The 18,528-nt window shown below is 40.5% G+C and overlaps 1 protein-coding gene across 4 annotated transcripts in view; it reads left to right on the forward strand.

Moving 5' to 3' along the window:
• The window catches only part of ENPP2 (ectonucleotide pyrophosphatase/phosphodiesterase 2), a 77,507-nt gene that overhangs the window by 40,577 nt on the left and 18,402 nt on the right, over positions 1 to 18,528 (forward strand). For 3 of the 4 annotated variants that reach the window (XM_007451669.1, XM_007451670.1, XM_007451671.1), the window contains 8 exons: positions 756 to 864; positions 3,715 to 3,840; positions 7,096 to 7,127; positions 7,840 to 7,967; positions 10,635 to 10,722; positions 10,885 to 10,972; positions 12,094 to 12,278; positions 15,593 to 15,644. In XM_007451669.1, the coding sequence (XP_007451731.1) occupies positions 756 to 864; positions 3,715 to 3,840; positions 7,096 to 7,127; positions 7,840 to 7,967; positions 10,635 to 10,722; positions 10,885 to 10,972; positions 12,094 to 12,278; positions 15,593 to 15,644 (808 nt within the window). The remainder of the gene's footprint in view (positions 1 to 755; positions 865 to 3,714; positions 3,841 to 7,095; positions 7,128 to 7,839; positions 7,968 to 10,634; positions 10,723 to 10,884; positions 10,973 to 12,093; positions 12,279 to 15,592; positions 15,645 to 18,528) is intronic. The other variant, XM_007451668.1, reaches the window with a different exon arrangement.

An 18,528-nucleotide genomic window follows, 5' to 3' on the forward strand; every position in this document is an offset into this window, starting at 1 on the left:
AAGAAACTTCCATTCGAAACATGAGAGATGGATTATGATTCTTATGCTTTGGAAATGGTCTTCAGAGAACTGAGTTTTCATTTTTTGTTAGGCTAAATAAGAAACCTTCTAGAACAAGCTCAATGATTCACTTCTGTTTAAGTTTGAACTCTTGTAGATTTTTATTTTACTCAAAATCAGCTTGAAAGGGACTAAACTGAGAAGCAGTAGCTTGCTTCTTAGAAGTGGTCCTTCTATTAAGAATCCATTGTTGTCAGAAATTGACAGTAAGTTTACATGGATCTCTTCGTATTAATGATGCTCTAATTTGGCATCCAGTGGAAGGTTACCATTTAACCTCAGAACTGCTTTTGATTCACTTAGCCTCCATCTTCTTGCCATGGTTCAAAGCCTAGATGATTTCACTACACTGTCCATCTGACTCACTCTCAAAATTCTTGGACTTAAAGAACATTGTTACATTTTAGAAAGGTCATTTTATCTCTAAAAAAAGAAGTGTCCTTAATTTTTCTATCTTTATATCAAAGAATCTTGAATGGGATTGAATGAGGAGAGGTTTTACATTCCTAAAAGAATATAAATAAAAATGCTTAGACCATGTTTCCATTCAGAAAGGCAGGAAAATCTCCCTAGACAAAGCTCTGCCTCTGGGCCTGAAGTTTTCTTTCCAGAATGTTCTAGGGGTAGAAGATCTATGAGATACTGAAAGGAAAAAAAAAAAAACCCTTCAGGGACTAATTTGCTCCTTTTTCCAGATGACAAATCCTCTGAGGGATATTGACAAAACAGTGGGGCAATTAATGGATGGACTGAAACAACTAAAGCTGCATCGCTGTGTAAATGTCATCTTTGTTGGAGACCATGGTAAAGCTTTGTTTCTTTATCCAGATAGATAACGTTTCTGATGTGCTGGGGAAACGCTTGCTCTCAGAATCCCAGGTTGTATTCCTCTTCCTCCTTCCCCCTTTCTTCAGGATGGAGAAAGAAATCGAGCCGTGACTCAAAATTATGAGACGACCTGAGATGAGCCTGCGTACATTTTGATCAAAACCAGGGAATTCCTGTATCTTCCTATTCTTCGCAGGAAAAGCCTTCCTACAAAAATCTGTCCCATATTAAAAAGTTGCATGGAATTCCCTGGCGGTCCAGTGGTTAGGATTCAGCGCTTTCACTGCTGGGGCCTGGGCTCAGTCCCTGGCGGGGGGACTAATATCCCTCACGCTGTGCAGCATGACAAAAAAAAAAAAAAAAAAAAAATTGGCAGACAAAGATTGCAGACAATTCCCTTGTGATATTAAGAGCTTCCTCTGTGAACGTGACATATCCCTCCTAGCCACATCCCCAAAAGGAGCCCACAGAGTTCATGTGGCTAAAAAAATAAATCTAAATGTGATTAAAAAAAGGTGGAGACATAGGCTTCTTGTCAAAGAAGTGGCATATGAGAAAAGTGATTTCCATGCATTCATTGAGTGAATTCAAGACCCAAATCAGAGGACCCTGGTTCAGTAGAGAAGACTGTTAAGAGAGGAAGGAGCAGTTTAGGGAGCTGTTCTCTAAATCACTGTATAAAGTAGAAAAAGGTATGGATCAAGAGCATTATAAGCATATATGTCTATAGAGCTGGGGTGGGAGGGCGCAGCAGAGAACATCCTTATTTCACAGGCGTGCAGACAGAGTACCTTCTGCGTTCCAGAACTAGCAAACTGAAATCATGACTCTGGAATATGGGGCTGCTCCCTTCTAGGAGAGGGTTTGGAGGAAGAAAATTAGTTGGTAGTTCTGTTAAGAAGGGCAGATAACTCTCCCTAATCAAAACTCTGCTCTGGGCCTGAAGTTTTCTTTATAGAATTTTCTAGAAGATCTATGAGACATTAAAACAAAAAACAAAAAACAAAACCTAGAACTAATATGCTCTTTTGCAGGGACTAAATGTAACCATCTGCAAAATCATGTTCCATGAGTTTGACTTGGTGGAGAGCTGCAGATAGGACAGAGAATCTGGAGCCTGTGACACAGCTGATTTGATTTAAGTTGCCCAGAGGTGTCAAGAACATTTGCTTACATGGTGGAGCCATATGTCTAAGAAGTAGATGGGCTCCAATGAATCACATATTGGAGCATTGTAAAAGTCTTGGCTAGATTCCAATCTGGTCTTGCCAGTGTGCAGGCTTCTGAGATGAATAGATGGCACAGCATCTCTTTCTTAAAAGGTAGTATTGTCTAGTGTTCCAGAGCCTGGGCTTTGGAGTAAGAATGAGTTGCAATGGAGTTCAAATTGCACTATGCCACCTAAAAGCCTCTCCAAGTCTCAGCCTCCTGGTCTGTAGAATGAGAACACTAATACCACCAACACAGAGTTAGTCTGGAGGGTGAAGGGTGATGATGCTTGAGAAGCACTTTGAAAGCAAGAGAGATGGTTCACCATGGGGGTGGCTTAAGTGACTTAGGAAGGCAGCAAATGGAAGATTCTTCTAGTCTTCCATTAACATGTATTTAGAGACTTCCCCTTCCTGGATTCACATTGTACTTGAACATAACAGCTGTTTATTGTTTCAGTTATTCCTCCTGAGATTTTAAATGTTAAAAGGCAAGATCTATAACCCTTGTGCTATGTTGGGATATGTTTTTCTCTCTCTTCCTTCCAACTTATATTTTAAAAAGAGGGGTCTGGATCTGGGATCCCAGAAGGTGATCATTTGAATTTCACCATATCTGGGCCACTCTGAGTTATATTTCTTTATTCAAAAACCTTAGGGAATCCTTTACAGAATCATTTAAGTTTCCCCACTTAAAAAGTATTTGGATACTGGATTATACAAAGCAATATATTAAACCTTCAGAGCTTCATCTCATCTGATAAATTCTGAAATGACAATAAAGTTCTCTTCCAGCCTCCATAACTTGTGATTCTAAGATTTGAGTTTGTTTTTGTTTTTATTCATTTTTTTAATATTGATCAAGAAATTCTCCTTGACGGGAGGCAGGAAACAAATCATGGGTGGGAGGGGGCAATATTTGTTGGTGAAAAAATTCCCTACCAAGACCCCTTTTATATTCTAGTTGCTAGCTTTCAGTTTTAACTGATTATATTGTTTGCAGCTTGTTTTCAGTGTTATTTTGTTTTTCAGTTTGGGTGGTCACTGGGGCTGACATTTTTCTTTCTCTCTCTTGTTGCCAGTATCGTTCTGTCAGTAACATCCAAGGCCACCAGTGAAGGCAGAGTGAGGACTGGTGATTATGTACTCAAGTCGCGAGATACATTAGAGAGTTGGAAAATGACATTTTGTAAAAGAGACACAGCTATTTACACCACGCCTAGCTGGGAAGCGTTTAAAGCAATCTGGGATTTTTTTTTTTTTAAAGAGTAGATCTTTTTCATAATGACAGTGTAAATAGATTTGTTTTTTAAAGATCACAGTTACTTCCTTTAACTTGTTGGTCTTTTTGCTGAATGACTTAAAATATAATTGAGATGATGCATTTTCAGCCTTCTAGTGCTGCAAGATGATATGACGAAAGCAATGTCTGATGAAAAGATTATATAATGAAACATTCAAAAATTCAAAGTCAAGTTAAGAAACCTCAAAAGAGAGGGATCCTCATGTTAAGTTGTGAAAAACGAATTAAGGAGAGGCCTGAATGTTACCTTTAGTGTCTGTGTGGAGATTTTAATTTTACAGTTGCCTGAAAATGCTTTCTTTTCCTTCCCCATAGGAATGGAAGATGTCACATGTGATAGAACCGAATTCTTGAGCAATTACCTAACTAATGTGGATGACATTACTTTAGTGCCAGGAACTCTAGGAAGAATTCGACCCAAATTTAGCAATAATGCTAAATGTAAGTTGACTCTTAAAATACTAAATTGTTAGAAGGGTAATTTAGTGGAGTGAGAAAGGGCTTATTCTCTGAAGCTAGACTACTTGGGTGGAAATCCTAGCTCTGCTGCTTAGCTGAGTGAACTTGAATGAGTCATTGAAACTCTAAACCTCAGTTTTCTTCATCTGAAAAAAGGGATGATAAATAACAAGTAGCTCATAGGGTTGTTGTGAAAATGAATCTATGTATATCACTTAGAATAGTTCCTGGCCCCTGGTAGCATTATGTAAATATTTGCTCTTGTTTTTATCACGTGGAAAATACACTTAATTTGAGTCATGCGTATAACCATAAACTTCTGCTTACAAGAGACAAACTTTCCAACAAGAGGTTCAGGTTTGCTCTTTAGCTCAAGTGAGGGAGTCCATGACAGGGCTGGCAAAAGTGCCTTCAGACCCTAAACCTTCCTAGGAGCCTTGGCTGAAGGGAACTCTTCACCTTTAGAAAAGTGGTTGACAGAAACCAGCAGGAGAAACTATTAAGCCCTTGGAAAGTGGCAGCTGTTTTGAAAGATTAGAAATAAAATAAACAGGAATAATCTTATCACTTCTGTTTTACACATTTGGGTTATGATATGTCACTGACGAGAACTTTGATTTATAGGCTAAGATGTTTTACATGCTGCCCAACCACCTAGCTTTGGAGAAGTGTATAGTTTTATTGGAGGCATGCTGCATTTTGGGGAAGAAAAAAATCCTTTAGCATTTTTAGCCTTGGGAATAAGAAACCATTGGCACCAAGCATAAAGCTTTGGAAAATTAAGTTTTTCCCAAACGATGTTACTGAGTCAAGAGAAATGGGAACTGTTCCAAGGTCAGCTCCAGGCAACGCTGTGAAATAAACAAAACGTTGGTGTCTCTGCCTTCTCTTTTCCATGCCTTTTCTATCCTCCGTGTCCTGTCTTCTCTGTTCACTTGAGCTAGGCAGGCCCTTGCCAGAGTGGCCTGCAGAGTCACTACGGTACCTCTTGATTTAGTATTTGCATTCTAGGGCTTATGCAAGAAAGTTTTTGTCTATTTTGAGAGGTATTTCAAAACATCGGTAAAAGTAGTGGGGAGGTTGCTTTAGGGGTGGAAGGAAAACTTTCCTAAGGCTAATGAAATGATAACTACCAATAATTAAATGTCTTGTATTTTACAAAACACGTTCATACATTTTATGAGAGATGGGAGAGCGAGGTGTTTAAGAGCAAAAACAATGGTGACAGGATGTGTGGGTTCAAATCTTTGCCAGCTGCTTCACTCTGTGACCTTAAGCTACTTAAACACTCTGTGCCTTAGTCTTCTCATCTGTAACATAAGGATTTGGGGGAAGATTAAATGAGAGATTCTCTACATATCACTTAGATTAGTGTTTAGCACATAGTCAAAGCTATATAAACGGTAGTTATGACGATGATGTTTTCGTCACATCACTCTTTCAGCCAGATGTATACACATCTTATTGAATCCTTCCAATGGCCTGTGTGTTAGGTATTATCATCTCCTCTTATAAACAGTGGCAATCAAGGCTCAGAGAGAGGTGAAGTAACTGGCTAAGGGGACGACAGTCAGTGAGCGGCAGAGCGGGGATTTAAACCCAGATGCTTAACTGACTCTTAACCACTACCCTGTCCTGGGGGCCTCCCCTGCTCTCTGGGAGCTGTTAGCATGAGAGGGCTGAGTATTTCAGAACTGAAGGATTGGTGTCCCACACATGGACTCAGGCATTTGTTATTTCCTAGAAGTTCTCTGGGATTTATCTGAGCACAAGACTGCCCTGTGCTATTTATTTTTCTTCGTTATAGAAGAACATGAACTCATTCTGTTTGGTCCCTTTGAGGACTGTGGTTGATGAGGTCACTGAATGTAGAGGTTCAAAGCATGGCTTGCTCAGTCAGATTGCCAGGAGGGTCCCAGTGTGCACGTTCCCCTCGTCCCCTGCTTCACCTTCTAAATGCCAATTGGCTTAGTGAGGATCCTGATCGCACCTACATTCCAGCAGAGTAGTTGCGAATGACCAGAGAGACGGTGCCTGCAAAGCCCTTACAGAGACCGAACATGGTATGGACACAATTTGGGTTAATTATTATTGCTACCATTATTACTTATTTTCTTGTCATTGAAAGATGCAACTAAATTTTAACCCCAATTTAACGAGAAGGGAATCCACATTTTTTTATCTTCAAATTTCATAGCTTTAGAACTAAGATTCTGAACGTTGTCTTTGAAGAGTGTATATTTATGCTGCAAGGCAAGCTTATTCATGCATTTGCAACAAACATGAACAAATATTTATTTATATTTATTAACAAATGTTTATTGAGTGCTTACCAGGCCCTGGGGATGCAGCAGGAAATGACAGAGACATGACCTGCTCTACTGACGTTTATAGTCCAGGGACGGTTGCCTCATGGCTGTCGGTATCTCTTCTGAACGCTGCTTTCCTTTTCTGCTGATTCTATAATGACATGCTGAAGCAAATTTTTGGAAAACAAAACAAAATCCAACCAACCTACAATCTCCTCTTTCTCCCCCGCCCCAAAAGGGGACCTTCAGATAATATAATCCTGTCCACAGTTTATACACAGCCATCATTTACATAGTTTTGCTTTTAGCTAGTTCAGGGTATTGACTAAAATATCCTTTGTTTGCTGGTAGTGAAAATAAAGAAGGTGCATACATGTGTGTGTCTGCAACTGGAAAGGGGCAGCCACCTATGTAATTAGACCTGTGATATTACTGAGGAAAAAAGTTCCCTTTAGAAAAAATAATGGATTAGAAGATGCATCTTAAAAGCGGATGATCGCTTGTTTGAACGATCTGCAGATACATAGGAAGTTACATTAAAAGCCCCAAATGCCCAGTTTAGTTCCTGATGTTAAATTTCAAATAAACTCAATCCAGGTTCCAGAGGGACCATTTGGGAGAATTTTAAAAAAGCAATTTACCCAGCAATACCCCGGTGCTCTGGAAGGAGGAATTCCCTTCCGGAAAGGTTGACTTGGACCTAGCAGGGACATTTACCGTAGGAATTGTTCCTCTCATTTAGATACATTTCACTTACTGAAATTTTAAATACCCACACACAGCTTTACATATATTTTACACAAAATCTAAAGTGATGGGTCTTCTAGGAGAAAAAAAAAAAAGAATCGAGTCTCTCGCTGCAAAAATGATTTCTCTCAGTGATTACTGTCAACTCTTTTGAAATCTTTCTCCTTCTCTCTTTGAACAGATGACCCTAAAGTCATTATTGCTAATCTCACGGTAAGTATTGCATGTCACCAGGCCTCTGCCCTTGGAGTAGCTTCCACACACTCATCTCCTGTACTGAACTCCCCTGTAGGCTGAGAGGAACATTTTCCTCACTGCCCTGCCATCCTGTATATTTGTTTCCCTAAGAGCTTTCAAAACTTCTGACCCATGGACAGCTGCAGGCTCCCTAATGGTCTTGGTAACGAAACAAAATGAGAGTATTTGACCTTGCCATCAGGGCTGAAAAGTATTCATTCATGATTAAACAGATCCTTACTCTTTCTGAACCAGATCTGCCCACCACCCTGTTCCATAGTTTTCCCATCCAGGATAGAGACCTTTAAGGCACATGAGACTGTAATCACATGGTCCTGAACATACCTCCTCCTCCCTTCCCACCCCGCCTCCCCATTCCTTGATTTGAAGCATTTGGGAAAAGCCTTGGAGTTTGAGTCGCTCTTCGTGATGGTCTCACGAGTCAGGAACGTATCTTAAATATTTCTAACTCCCCTCTGATAACCTTCTATGTCTTCTTCAATATTATCTAATCCCCTTTGAATCTATTTGTTTTCAGCTTTTATCATTTGATAGGGGTGACAAATGCCATTTATTCAGTAATTAGCCTTGCGTTTGACTTAAAACCTCCCTCCTCTTTCTAGGGAGAATGTCTTGGACTTTTCTAGAAGACACTCCATCTAAAGTTCAATATCCATTTCTATTTCAGTGTAAAAAACCAGATCAGCACTTTAAGCCTTACATGAAACAGCACCTTCCCAAACGTTTGCACTACGCCAACAACAGAAGAATTGAGGACATCCATTTACTGGTGGACCGAAGATGGCACGTCGCAAGGTAACTCAGGGATAGGCTGTCCCTGATTCTCATCTTCATAACCACCCCTTTGGCAGCTGGAGTGCTTTAAGGTCCTTAGCCATTATGAAAAGAAATCTCAGTTGGAAATCTCATCGTTTGCAAAGAGTTTGTGTGCTGGATAAACAATTAGCCCTGAGACAATACATCTCTGTGTTCCTGGTCTCAGCATCTTGGTGGCTCTTTGTAGCCTCTCAGTGCATCTTTGTGTGTTTGTCTCTCTGTTTTGTTTTTCAAATTTGCATTCTATTCTTATTACTTGAGTAAGTCAAACATCTGCCTGGGACGTTGCCTTACCACACTGGACAGGTTTGGCCTCCGTTGACGAAACTTAGCTTGTAGCGACATTTATAGAAGAGTTCAGAAAATGTTGTTAATCTTAAAACCTCTGTTACTGTAGCCATGTTTTACATTGCCTTAAATATTTCAGATGTTTGTCTTGTTTTGAACTACAAAAGACTCTCCAATATGGAAGAGACTATTCCTTGTTCTTGAATCTGACGTAGGATGTGTCTGGAAGCTCTAACCAGTTCCAAAGAGTTAATTATCCAAAGCTTAACCGCTTTCACATAGACCTGGGGGTAGCCCTTTCCTACTCACTCTTTTTTTTTTTTTTTTTTTTGGCTGCATTGGGTCTTCGTTGCTGCACATGGGCTTTCCCTAGTTGAGGCAAGCAGGTGCTACTCTTTGTTGCGGTGCACGGGCTTCTCACTGCGGTGGCTTCCCTTGTTGCAGAGCACGGGCTCTAGGCGGGGTTTTCAGTAGTTGCAGCACACGGGCTCAGTATTTGTGGTGCGGGCTCTAGGGCATGTGGGCTTCAGTAGTTGTGGCTCATGGGCTCTAGAGCTCAGGCTCAGTAGTTGTGGCGCACGGGCTTAGTTGCTCCGCGGCATGTGGGATCTTCTCGGACCAGGGATCGAACCCGTGTCCCCTGAAACTGGCAGGCGGATTCTTAACCACTGTGCCACCAGGGAAGTCCCCCACTCACTCTTGCTCTGACTTTCTCCTTCAAAAAAGTGCTGAGACTCAGTCTTAATTAACTTAGTAATAATTGAACAACTACTAGATGTACCCTGGCTTGGTACTTGAATGAATTGGCAAGGGAGAGAAGATAACAAGAAAATGTGTGTCCTCTAAGAGCTTGCATCAGTATGGAACATCTAGAGAGACACATGTGACAAATACACAAATATCCTACTGTAATTGTCAGGGGGTACATAGAGTTAAATATGTAGGATTGTGAAGAGATATGTATGTAAACTAGAAATTATTGAGATCATTTAGAGCAGACATGAGGAGTCTTCAAGGAAAAGTTACAAAAATGTGACTAAAATGGCTTGGCTGAGTATGTCTGAGTATAGGATGGCTTGGAAGAATGAGCAAATTTGTACCGTTTGTAGGTTTCGATGAAGAAAACTTGGGAGTTGAGTAGGAGTTAAGTAAAAGATGAAGATAGTTGAGCAAATTAGTGTAGACCAAAGCCAGGCATTTTAATTAGCAGGAAATCTTTTCAACTTCTGTCTTGCACTGTTGAGTTATTATATGCACATATCTTATTATCCCAAGCTGAAAGTACTTTTCCTAAGAGCAAAGACCCCAAAGTTTAATTTCTTTGTTTTCCCCCAAGCACTTTACTTCAGTGCAATGTACCTATAGGTACTTAGGAAATATTTGTCTTAATACACATGAAAGTGTTTTGGAAAAGTGCTGCATGACTCTAAGCAAAAGGCATCTTCCTGTCTCAACAAGGAAGCTCAGATGCTTTTGATGCCTAGAGAGCAAGGTTTCCGTTTTCTGTTTCTAAATAGAGGTACTGTCTAGGTGAGGCTTGGTTCTTGTTAGCTATGCCACTATTACATATGTTAAGCTTATGACTCAGTTATGTTCTCTAGTGGTGTTACTAGGTAAATTTGTTGACAGGTAAATTTGTATGCAAACATTTTTATAGAATACAGATCTCCATTCATTGATTAAAATCACATATTTTTAAAGTGCCAACTGTGTGCTTAGCATGGAGCATAGTGATGGGTATGTAGAAATGAACCAGACAAACACGGCCCCAGAGTGGAGAGTCTTACAGTCCTGGAGCTAGTGAGGCACATAGGCAGACATTTCAAGCTTTGTGGCAACCCTGCATCGAGAGTCTATAGGTGACATTTTTCCAACAGCACTATTTTTAAATTAAGGTATGTGCGTTGTTGTTTTAGATATAATGCTCTTGCATACTTAATATAGTATAGTGTAAGTATACCTTTTCTATGCACTGGGAAACCAAAAACTTCACGTGACTCAGTTTACTGCGATGTTCTCTTTATTGTGGTGGTCTGGAATTGAACGTGGAGTATCTACAAGGTGTGTCTGTACCTGTGACCAGGGCTTTGCTCAGTGCAAGCACGAGGCATGAGGAGGGGACCAGGACTTCAGGTCCCAATTTGTCCTGGGCTGATTGTCAAAGCAAGAGCACTTGGGGCAAAAGAACAGCACCATGTTTTCGTCAACACAGGAATGATGCAGTTACAATGAGAAGCATATACTTGTAAGATCCACTCCTTAGAGATATTTTTTGTGCACTGTTTTTTTTTTGTTTTTGTTTAAATCAGAATGATTTCATGAGATATCCTGACTGATTGTACAATTGTTTCACTCTAGGAAACCTCTGGATGTTTATAAGAAACCATCCGGAAAATGTTTTTTCCAGGGAGACCATGGATTTGATAACAAGGTCAACAGTATGCAGGTATGCTCCTGGAACTGTGAATCGAAGTGTTTTAGTGACTCCAAGAAGGGATGGGAATGGTGGTGTGAGTGAAGCTTGCAAAGCATTTATAAATCGAGGAAGGGTTGCTACTAGATATTAGCAATGCCTAATTGTTTTGTTTGTTTTCTTTTCTTTTGGAAGACTGTTTTCGTAGGTTATGGCCCAACATTTAAGTACAAGACTAAAGTGCCTCCATTTGAAAACATTGAACTTTACAATGTTATGTGTGGTAAGTCATTTATTTCATCAAAACCAAGAAAACAATCTTGAGTTAACGTATGAACTTCTTTCAACGTCAGAGAAAGAAGTGAGGTGTCTGTTTTCTGGGATCACCGCATCTTTTCACACACAAAAAATGTTGTCATTTGCCCATTGGTTCAAGAGACAGAATATCATCCCCGTCTAAGGCTTCTTTGTCTTCCTTCAACAGTTGACTAACGGGGAGTTTTCATAGTGTTGCTGTTGGCAGTCTCTGGCTGATCTAACATAGCATTACAGTTTGACACCAATGGTCAGAGGCTGGGTAAAGCAAGAGTTCGACACAGAACTTTCTCCCACCTCCATCTCTCCCATTGCCGCCCAGTTAAAATTTCGCCAGCTTGTATCCTGGCCAGCTATTTATGTACGCCTAATTATTTTTCTTCCTTGAGTTTCTAGTTGCTGAATGAGGACAACTTTTCCTATTTAGTAAGGGAGTGCCAGTCTGGTGGTTAGAGGGGGAGTCTGAAAGTCGGGTCTCCTGGGTTCCTTTCCCATTTTGGCTGCTGGCTCTCCCCTGCCCCACCTCTCAGCTTAGGCAAGTCACTGTATGCTCGCTTGGCAACCATTTCACTTGCTGTGAAATCAGCCTGTTCATTTCACAGCGGCACTTTAGGGCACAAGGCCAAAACCTCCTCTTGTCCCCGTACTTCTGTGGAGTTCATGAGAGGGCAGACTAGAGGTTATTTATTGATTATAAGTCCCACTTCAAAATTCGGGATAAAAAGTCTCCTTAGACTTTTAGAGAAGCAGAAAGGCAATGATACTGAGGCTGATGGTCCTTGGGTTGTAACTATTACAGACATAGGCAGTAGCTAAGTAAGGCCCTATTTCTTCACTCTGTCTTTTTGGAAATGTCTCTCTTTATAATCAAGCAATGAACATACTATTTCAGAAAGTTGTTGCCAAGACATGATCAGGCAAGAATGATTTTGGAAGTAAGAAGCGAGCCTACAGTCTAAATTTGGTTTTATGCTGTTCTAATTTGTGTTCCAAGTTTTCAGGCCCTTGGAAGGTGAATGGCTTTGACTCTCCCTATACCATATCAAAACTATTTACAAAGTACCTGGCTCCTTTCTTTCTTCTTGCCAGATCTCCTGGGATTGAAACCAGCTCCTAATAATGGGACTCATGGAAGTTTGAACCATCTCCTGCGTACTAACACTTTCAGACCAACCATGCCAGAGGAAGTTACCAGACCCAATTACCCAGGGATTATGTACCTTCAGTCTGATTTTGACCTGGGCTGTACCTGTGATGATAAGGTAGAGCCAAAGGTAGAAATAATTTTTAATGTTTATCATGGAGGAACCTATTGGGTGTGGGGCAGTGCTGTCCAATAGAACTTTCTGTGATGATATGAATGGTGTATCTGTACTGTCCAGAATGGTAGTCACTGGTCAGATGTAGCTTTTGAACACTTGGAACTAAGTTTTTAATTTCGTTTAGTGACTTTAAATTTAAAGAGCTGTATGTGGCTCATGGCTACCATATTGGACAGACCAGGGATAGATAATGAAGAACAAAAAGTAAAATTCAGGGCTTCCCTGGTGGCGCAGTGGTTGAGAGTCCGCCTGCCAATGCAGGGGACACGGGTTCGTGCCCCGGTCCGGGAAGATCCCACATGCCGCGGAGCGGCTGGGCCCGTGAGCCGTGGCCGCTGAGCCTGCGCGTCCGGAGCCTGTGCTCCGCAATGGGAGAGGCCACAGCAGCGAGAGGCCCGCGTACCACACACACACACAAAAAAAGTAAAATTCATAATGCTATTCTGTGGAATCACAATTCCCAACCAAAATGTTTTTTTTCTTTTTTTTCAAACTGGATCACATGTCTATCAGTCATGGTCCCAATAAGAAACAGATGGCCCATGCGGAAGAGGTTTTTAAAGAAGGTTTAAAGAGATTGTTTCAATCACGTTTAATGAGAAGACTATTTCAAAGGCTGGCAGGGTAGAGGGAAATCAGTGAGGGATGCTGAAGTACCCTGGGGCTAATAGGGTACCAATCCTAGATCTCAACAATAAAGGGAGGGAGCAGTTACTGGCACATGGAGAAAGAGCTATATAGGAAGGAACGACGGAATTTGGTAGATGGGTGCAGCTAACGCACTGCAACCTGGTAGAGGGGAAGCTGGGGGAGTAAATCCACCCCTCCCAATCCCCCGCTGGTACCTCTCATTGTTGGAGCCCGGCTAGAGGGCAAGCTTGCTCTCTGATGAGTCCCTAGAGATCAGTCTCCCAGGGCACAGAGCAGGGTAAGGAGGGGTGTGGCAGGGCAGGCGTTGGGGGTGCAGATAGGGACTACCCAGCACCTCGTGTTTGGACAGTTATTGAAACAAGCAAACTACACATGTTCAGTAATGATTTGCTTATTGAATTTTATATTGATCAAAGACCTTTTAGAGTTGCCCATCAGTGCTTCTGACAGCAAGGTATAACCAGTGTTATCACTAACACTGGTTAGTGGTTGAGAGGGTTCCAACACAAAGCAAAGCAATTTTATTTTTGCATGTGTGGTTTTTTTTTTTTTTTTTTCCCTCGGTACGTGGGCCTCTCACCGTTGTGGCCTCTCCCGCTGCGGAGCACAGGCTCCGGACGCGCAGGCTCAGCGGCCATGGCTCACGGGGCCAGCCGCTCCGCGGCACGTGGGATCTTCCCGGACCGGGGCACGAACCCGCGTCCCCTGCATCGGCAGGCGGACTCTCAACCACTGCGCCACCAGGGAAGCCCTGCATGTGTGGTTTTATTACAGGCAAATGTGTGATCTTTCTATTAGACCTCAGAAAAATGGAAAATACTTTTCCCACTGGTGTATGCCCCTCCCCTACCATTTGCTACCTTCTAGGATTCGTAGGGGCCTAGGAGCCACAGTGTGGGAGGCCCACCATGCGAGGAAGTTTGCTCTACTTCCCTACCTCCTCCCCTTTATTAATCCTTCCTACTTTAGCTCCTGATAAGAACTAACAGGGCTAATTAGTATAAAGTAGGTAATTCTAAGACCTCAGCTGGAGGAGCTGAGTTGCCAAAGTCAACAGGAAGTGGTCTTTGAAGTGAATTTTAGTTATATTTTTAAGCTTTTTTTTTTTTTAATTAATTTATTTATTTTTTGTCTGTGTTGGGTCTTCATTTCTGTGCAAGGGCTCTCTCTAGTTGCGGCAAGCGGGGACCCCTCTTCATCGCGGTGTGCGGGCCTCTCATTGTTGCAGCCTCTCTTGTTGCGGAGCACAGGCTCCAGACGCGCAGGCTCAGTAGTTGTGGCACACGGGCCTAGTTGCTCCGTGGCATGTGGGATCTTCCCAGACCAGGGCTCGAACCCGTGTCCCCTGCATCAGCAGGCAGATTCTCAACCACTGTGCCACCAGGGAAGCCCTAGTTATATTTTTAGAGGCATCTATTAGCTGTATCTTGTTTTCTGAATTACCTTTCTTCTGGGAAGCAAGAAATATTTTGGTTATTTTATCTTAAACCGTTTTAGAGGGATTCTTGATCATCTTTATTTTGTTAGTGGGTTTCTCCAAAAGACTATTTTCCTTTTCTTAAAAAATAAATACATACTGAAAAGGTATAGAGATTAATAAAATGAATACTTCAATACACATATTGTGAGAAAGAAAACATTACAGATTGAATGGAAGCTCCATGTGACATCCCACACCCCAATCCCACTTCCTTTCTACCCCAAAGGTAACTAATATCCTGAATACAGTGTATATAATTGCCATGTAGGCCTCTATACTTTCACTCCATACATATGTATCTCTTAAATAATGTATTAACTAATTTTTAGTATGTAGTTCCCTAAAATAACCTATGGGATAGCTTTGGATATTTTATATTTTTATGTAAATGCTGTTATACTATATGTATCCTGCATTTATTTGTTCATCCTTGTATTTTTGAGATTTATGCATATTAATATGTGAAGTTTTAGCTCATTCATTTTTACCGCTAATAATTAATATTTAATTATATAATTACACCATCATGATTCTATTCATTTTCCTATTTGAGAATATTTGGTTATTTCCAATTGTTAGTTCTTCCAAACAATGCTGCAGTAGACATTACTGCAAATGTCTTTTTGTACACGTATGCTAGAGTGTCTCTAGAATATATAGTGAGAGTTGGAGTTGCTGAGCCGTGACTTTTCAGAACTGCTGAGTCATTATGTTTCAGCTTTAGAAAAAGCAATTTCATAACTTTGCTTGGGAATCACTTTAGTGTACCTAGAGATTAATCCAAAATATTGAGGCAATATTCAAATTAATTTACATATATGCACCCTAATCATCATTGTCGACATGGAAGGTTGGTACCATGATTATCCACACTTTTAAGGAAAGGAAACAAAATCATGGAGAAATTAAATAACATATTTGTGACCATAGATCACTAGGAAATGGAGCCTAAAATTTCATTTTGAGATAAACTAGTAAATACTCTTCAGAGTTTATGGTATTGATGAAGTTTAGAATCCTGTTTTGAATTTAGCTGGGTACTAAATAGAGATAAGGGTGCTGGAAAGAAAAAAGGTTTCTGATTTGCTTTCTCTTCTCTTTTCTTTTTTTTTTTTTTTGGTTTTCACACATAAAGAACAAATTGGATGAACTCAACAAACGCCTTCATATAAAAGGGTCTACAGAAGGTAAGGAGTTGATGGAAAAAACAACCAGATAAGTTTTGTTTTCTAGCTTCCAAAAATTGGAGAGACTTCTTATTTACTTCATAGTGTAAGCACAATATTTTTTAAAATTCAAATTTGGATTGCAAAGTGATTTTTATACCATCTGGCAAAAGGTATTAGTTTATTCTATGTACACAGGATGCCAGCTGTGTAATAAGTCAGAAAAGTTCCATTACCTTTTTTTTTCCTCAATAGCTTTTAAGCCCTCTGAAAAGTAGAGGGATTAAATATACCATTGTGCATCTGATGGGTCATAAGTTAAGGTGCTTATGGGGACTTCAATGAAGGGAATGAAAGTCACAATTATAAATGGTAACAGCTAGTACCTCTACTGAAGCTTACCGACCTGCAGAGTCAGTGTGTATGTTACGGGAAGGGATGCACAGAAGGAACCAAATCAGAAATCTCTCTTCAAAGAAGGATTATCTTGAGCCCTAACTCATTCTCCTCTTATTTTATGTACAATAATAACCCTCCTGTATTAGTCAACTTTTGCAAGCTTGTGATGAAAAAAGAGAATCTCAGTGGGCTGTGCATTTCTTGTTCATATTGCAGGATGCTGACTATAGGCCAAGTGTGGCTCTGCCCCATGTGTACTTTTTATTCTGGAATCTAGGCTGAAGGAGCAGCCCCTAGCTGGGACATGCCCTTCTCGTGGCAGAGGGAAAAGAGGAATGGCAGAACCAGGCAATGGGTCTCAACACTTCTGCTTTGATGAGGCATCTGTCACTTCCATTCCCAGTTCATTGGTGAAAGTAGGGCACATGAAACCAGTGGAGTAGGGAAGTACATTCTTTCCACAAGGACACTGTCCTACAAGTCACTTGGCAATGGGTAGAAGTATATAATCATTTACAAAAGAGCAGTAAATAATTAGGAACAATAATGCAATCTACCACATAAGCTCTTCCTTCTGGTTTTGAAATCCCAGGAAAATTAGAAGAGATTAGAAGAGGACGGAAAGGCTCCTACACAGGTTACTACAGCAGGTGGGATAGCATCTTGTACAGCAAGGGAATGACCAAAAGTGTATTAAAAAGAAGACAGAAATCAAGCACAGCAGCCCAAGTCATGCAGTAAAGATGCACGTAGTCAAATTCTCTTGAGAGCATTACTTGAGTTATTAGCTTACATATGGTTCTATTTATCATACGTGCCATTTCCAATCTGATTAAGTAAAGGTCGAGGAAACCAGCAGAATATTTTATTTACTTGACTTATTTCCCCTCTTTATAAAGATCTTCATGTTTTTTCTTCTTCTCTTTCTGCATCACCACCCTCCCACTTCTCTCTTTGATGATAGAACACACAGACTCTTTGGCATGTAATTGGATGAACACGGCTTTTGAGCTAGGACTTAGCTGATGGAAGGTACACAAATCCTTCACAAATCTAGAAGTGATTTGAGATGTTTGACGTCAAACCTCTAGTGGACTGCAGTGTCATTAGAATTGGAAAAATTACAATGCTGCCAGGATCGAGGGGTATGGAGTCTCATGATCTGAGTTTTTCAAATATTCACTCACCAAAGCAGAGAAGTATTACTGAGATGTTTCTCTTCTAAAAGTCACTAATGAAATAGTTAATTATGATAACTTTGAATGGACTCTAATGTTTTTGCTGATTCAAGCTCTGACTATTCACGGTCCTAAAACATTTCCATCTGGGAAAAAAATCTTTCATTTAGTTTTTTCGTGGCAGTGTGCTCAGAGGACAAAACCAGTCCCACAAGTCAGCATAAACAGTGGCCTCAAACTTCTGAGCTTGGAAATAAGATGCATCTTCTAGGTGAATCACTGACTGTCAGGGCTGGAAAGAGCCATAGTTATTGAGCTCACCGTACCATTGCTCTGCTCAGAGGTGAATATGTGTCTTATCTCTAGATGATTTTATGTCACCGAGGCTTAAAGTTTAAATACTTTCATGGAAATGGACCCTCACGTGTTTTTGTTGAGCGCCTACCCTGGGCTGGGAGCTGATTTCTCTGAGACGTCTGGTTCTGTCAGATGTGCCACCAATAGTTTTCAGCATGTGACTTCACAATGATGACATAAAATGTTAGGGGAGGATCTTGGTAGCACACCTTATTGGTCTGCTCATGGCCTAATGGGATAGTCTCTAATGATACAAGAGAGACTTTATTTATTTTTATTATAATTAACAGTTTAATATTCAATAGACTTTTGGTAAGGTTAAGTTTATACAGCATTGTTTTGCATGTGTGCCTAATAATGGCTATTTGCAATTGCCAATAACTGGAGTGATACAAGATAGACTTTAAAACTATTACATGAAATTCAAATAATTATATATCATTGCCTTATTATGTGCAATCGTTTAGATTCTAGGAAATGTGTAAGCCTTGGTGTTCTCTCTCCTGTCTCTTTCTCTCTGTCTCTGTCTCTTTGTGTCTGTCTCCTTAAGGGTCTTGTCTCAGTCATTTCTTCAGCTGCAAAGTGACATTTTCTTGGTCTGAGTTCTTTCAGGCCTTTATGGTGTATCCTGGGTCATAAGTCTAGTCCCCCACTGGAAATAGTCAATGTCTGCTCTGCTGGAGTAGAACCTCGTGAATTCTGTGTGTATGTGTATGTGTTATGCTGTATGTGTTATGCTCAGAGCAATCACTTCCCCTTTCTGGCTATCTCTAATATATATTGAGGCTTTTAAACCATTTTGTAGACCTAAAGTTCTATACAAATGTAAAGTTGTATTATTTTCCTGCCTAGTTTTTTAAAAAAATACACCTATAGGTAGCTGATTTTTTCAGAATAAACCACAGGCCCTGCCCATTCCATTTGTACCATTCATATGTAACTGTTTTAATGTCATATGACAAAAAACCACT

Source organism: Lipotes vexillifer, unplaced genomic scaffold (assembly GCF_000442215.2).
Source record: "Lipotes vexillifer unplaced genomic scaffold, Lipotes_vexillifer_v1.1 scaffold440, whole genome shotgun sequence".
Classification (NCBI taxonomy): Eukaryota; Metazoa; Chordata; class Mammalia; order Artiodactyla; family Lipotidae; genus Lipotes; species Lipotes vexillifer.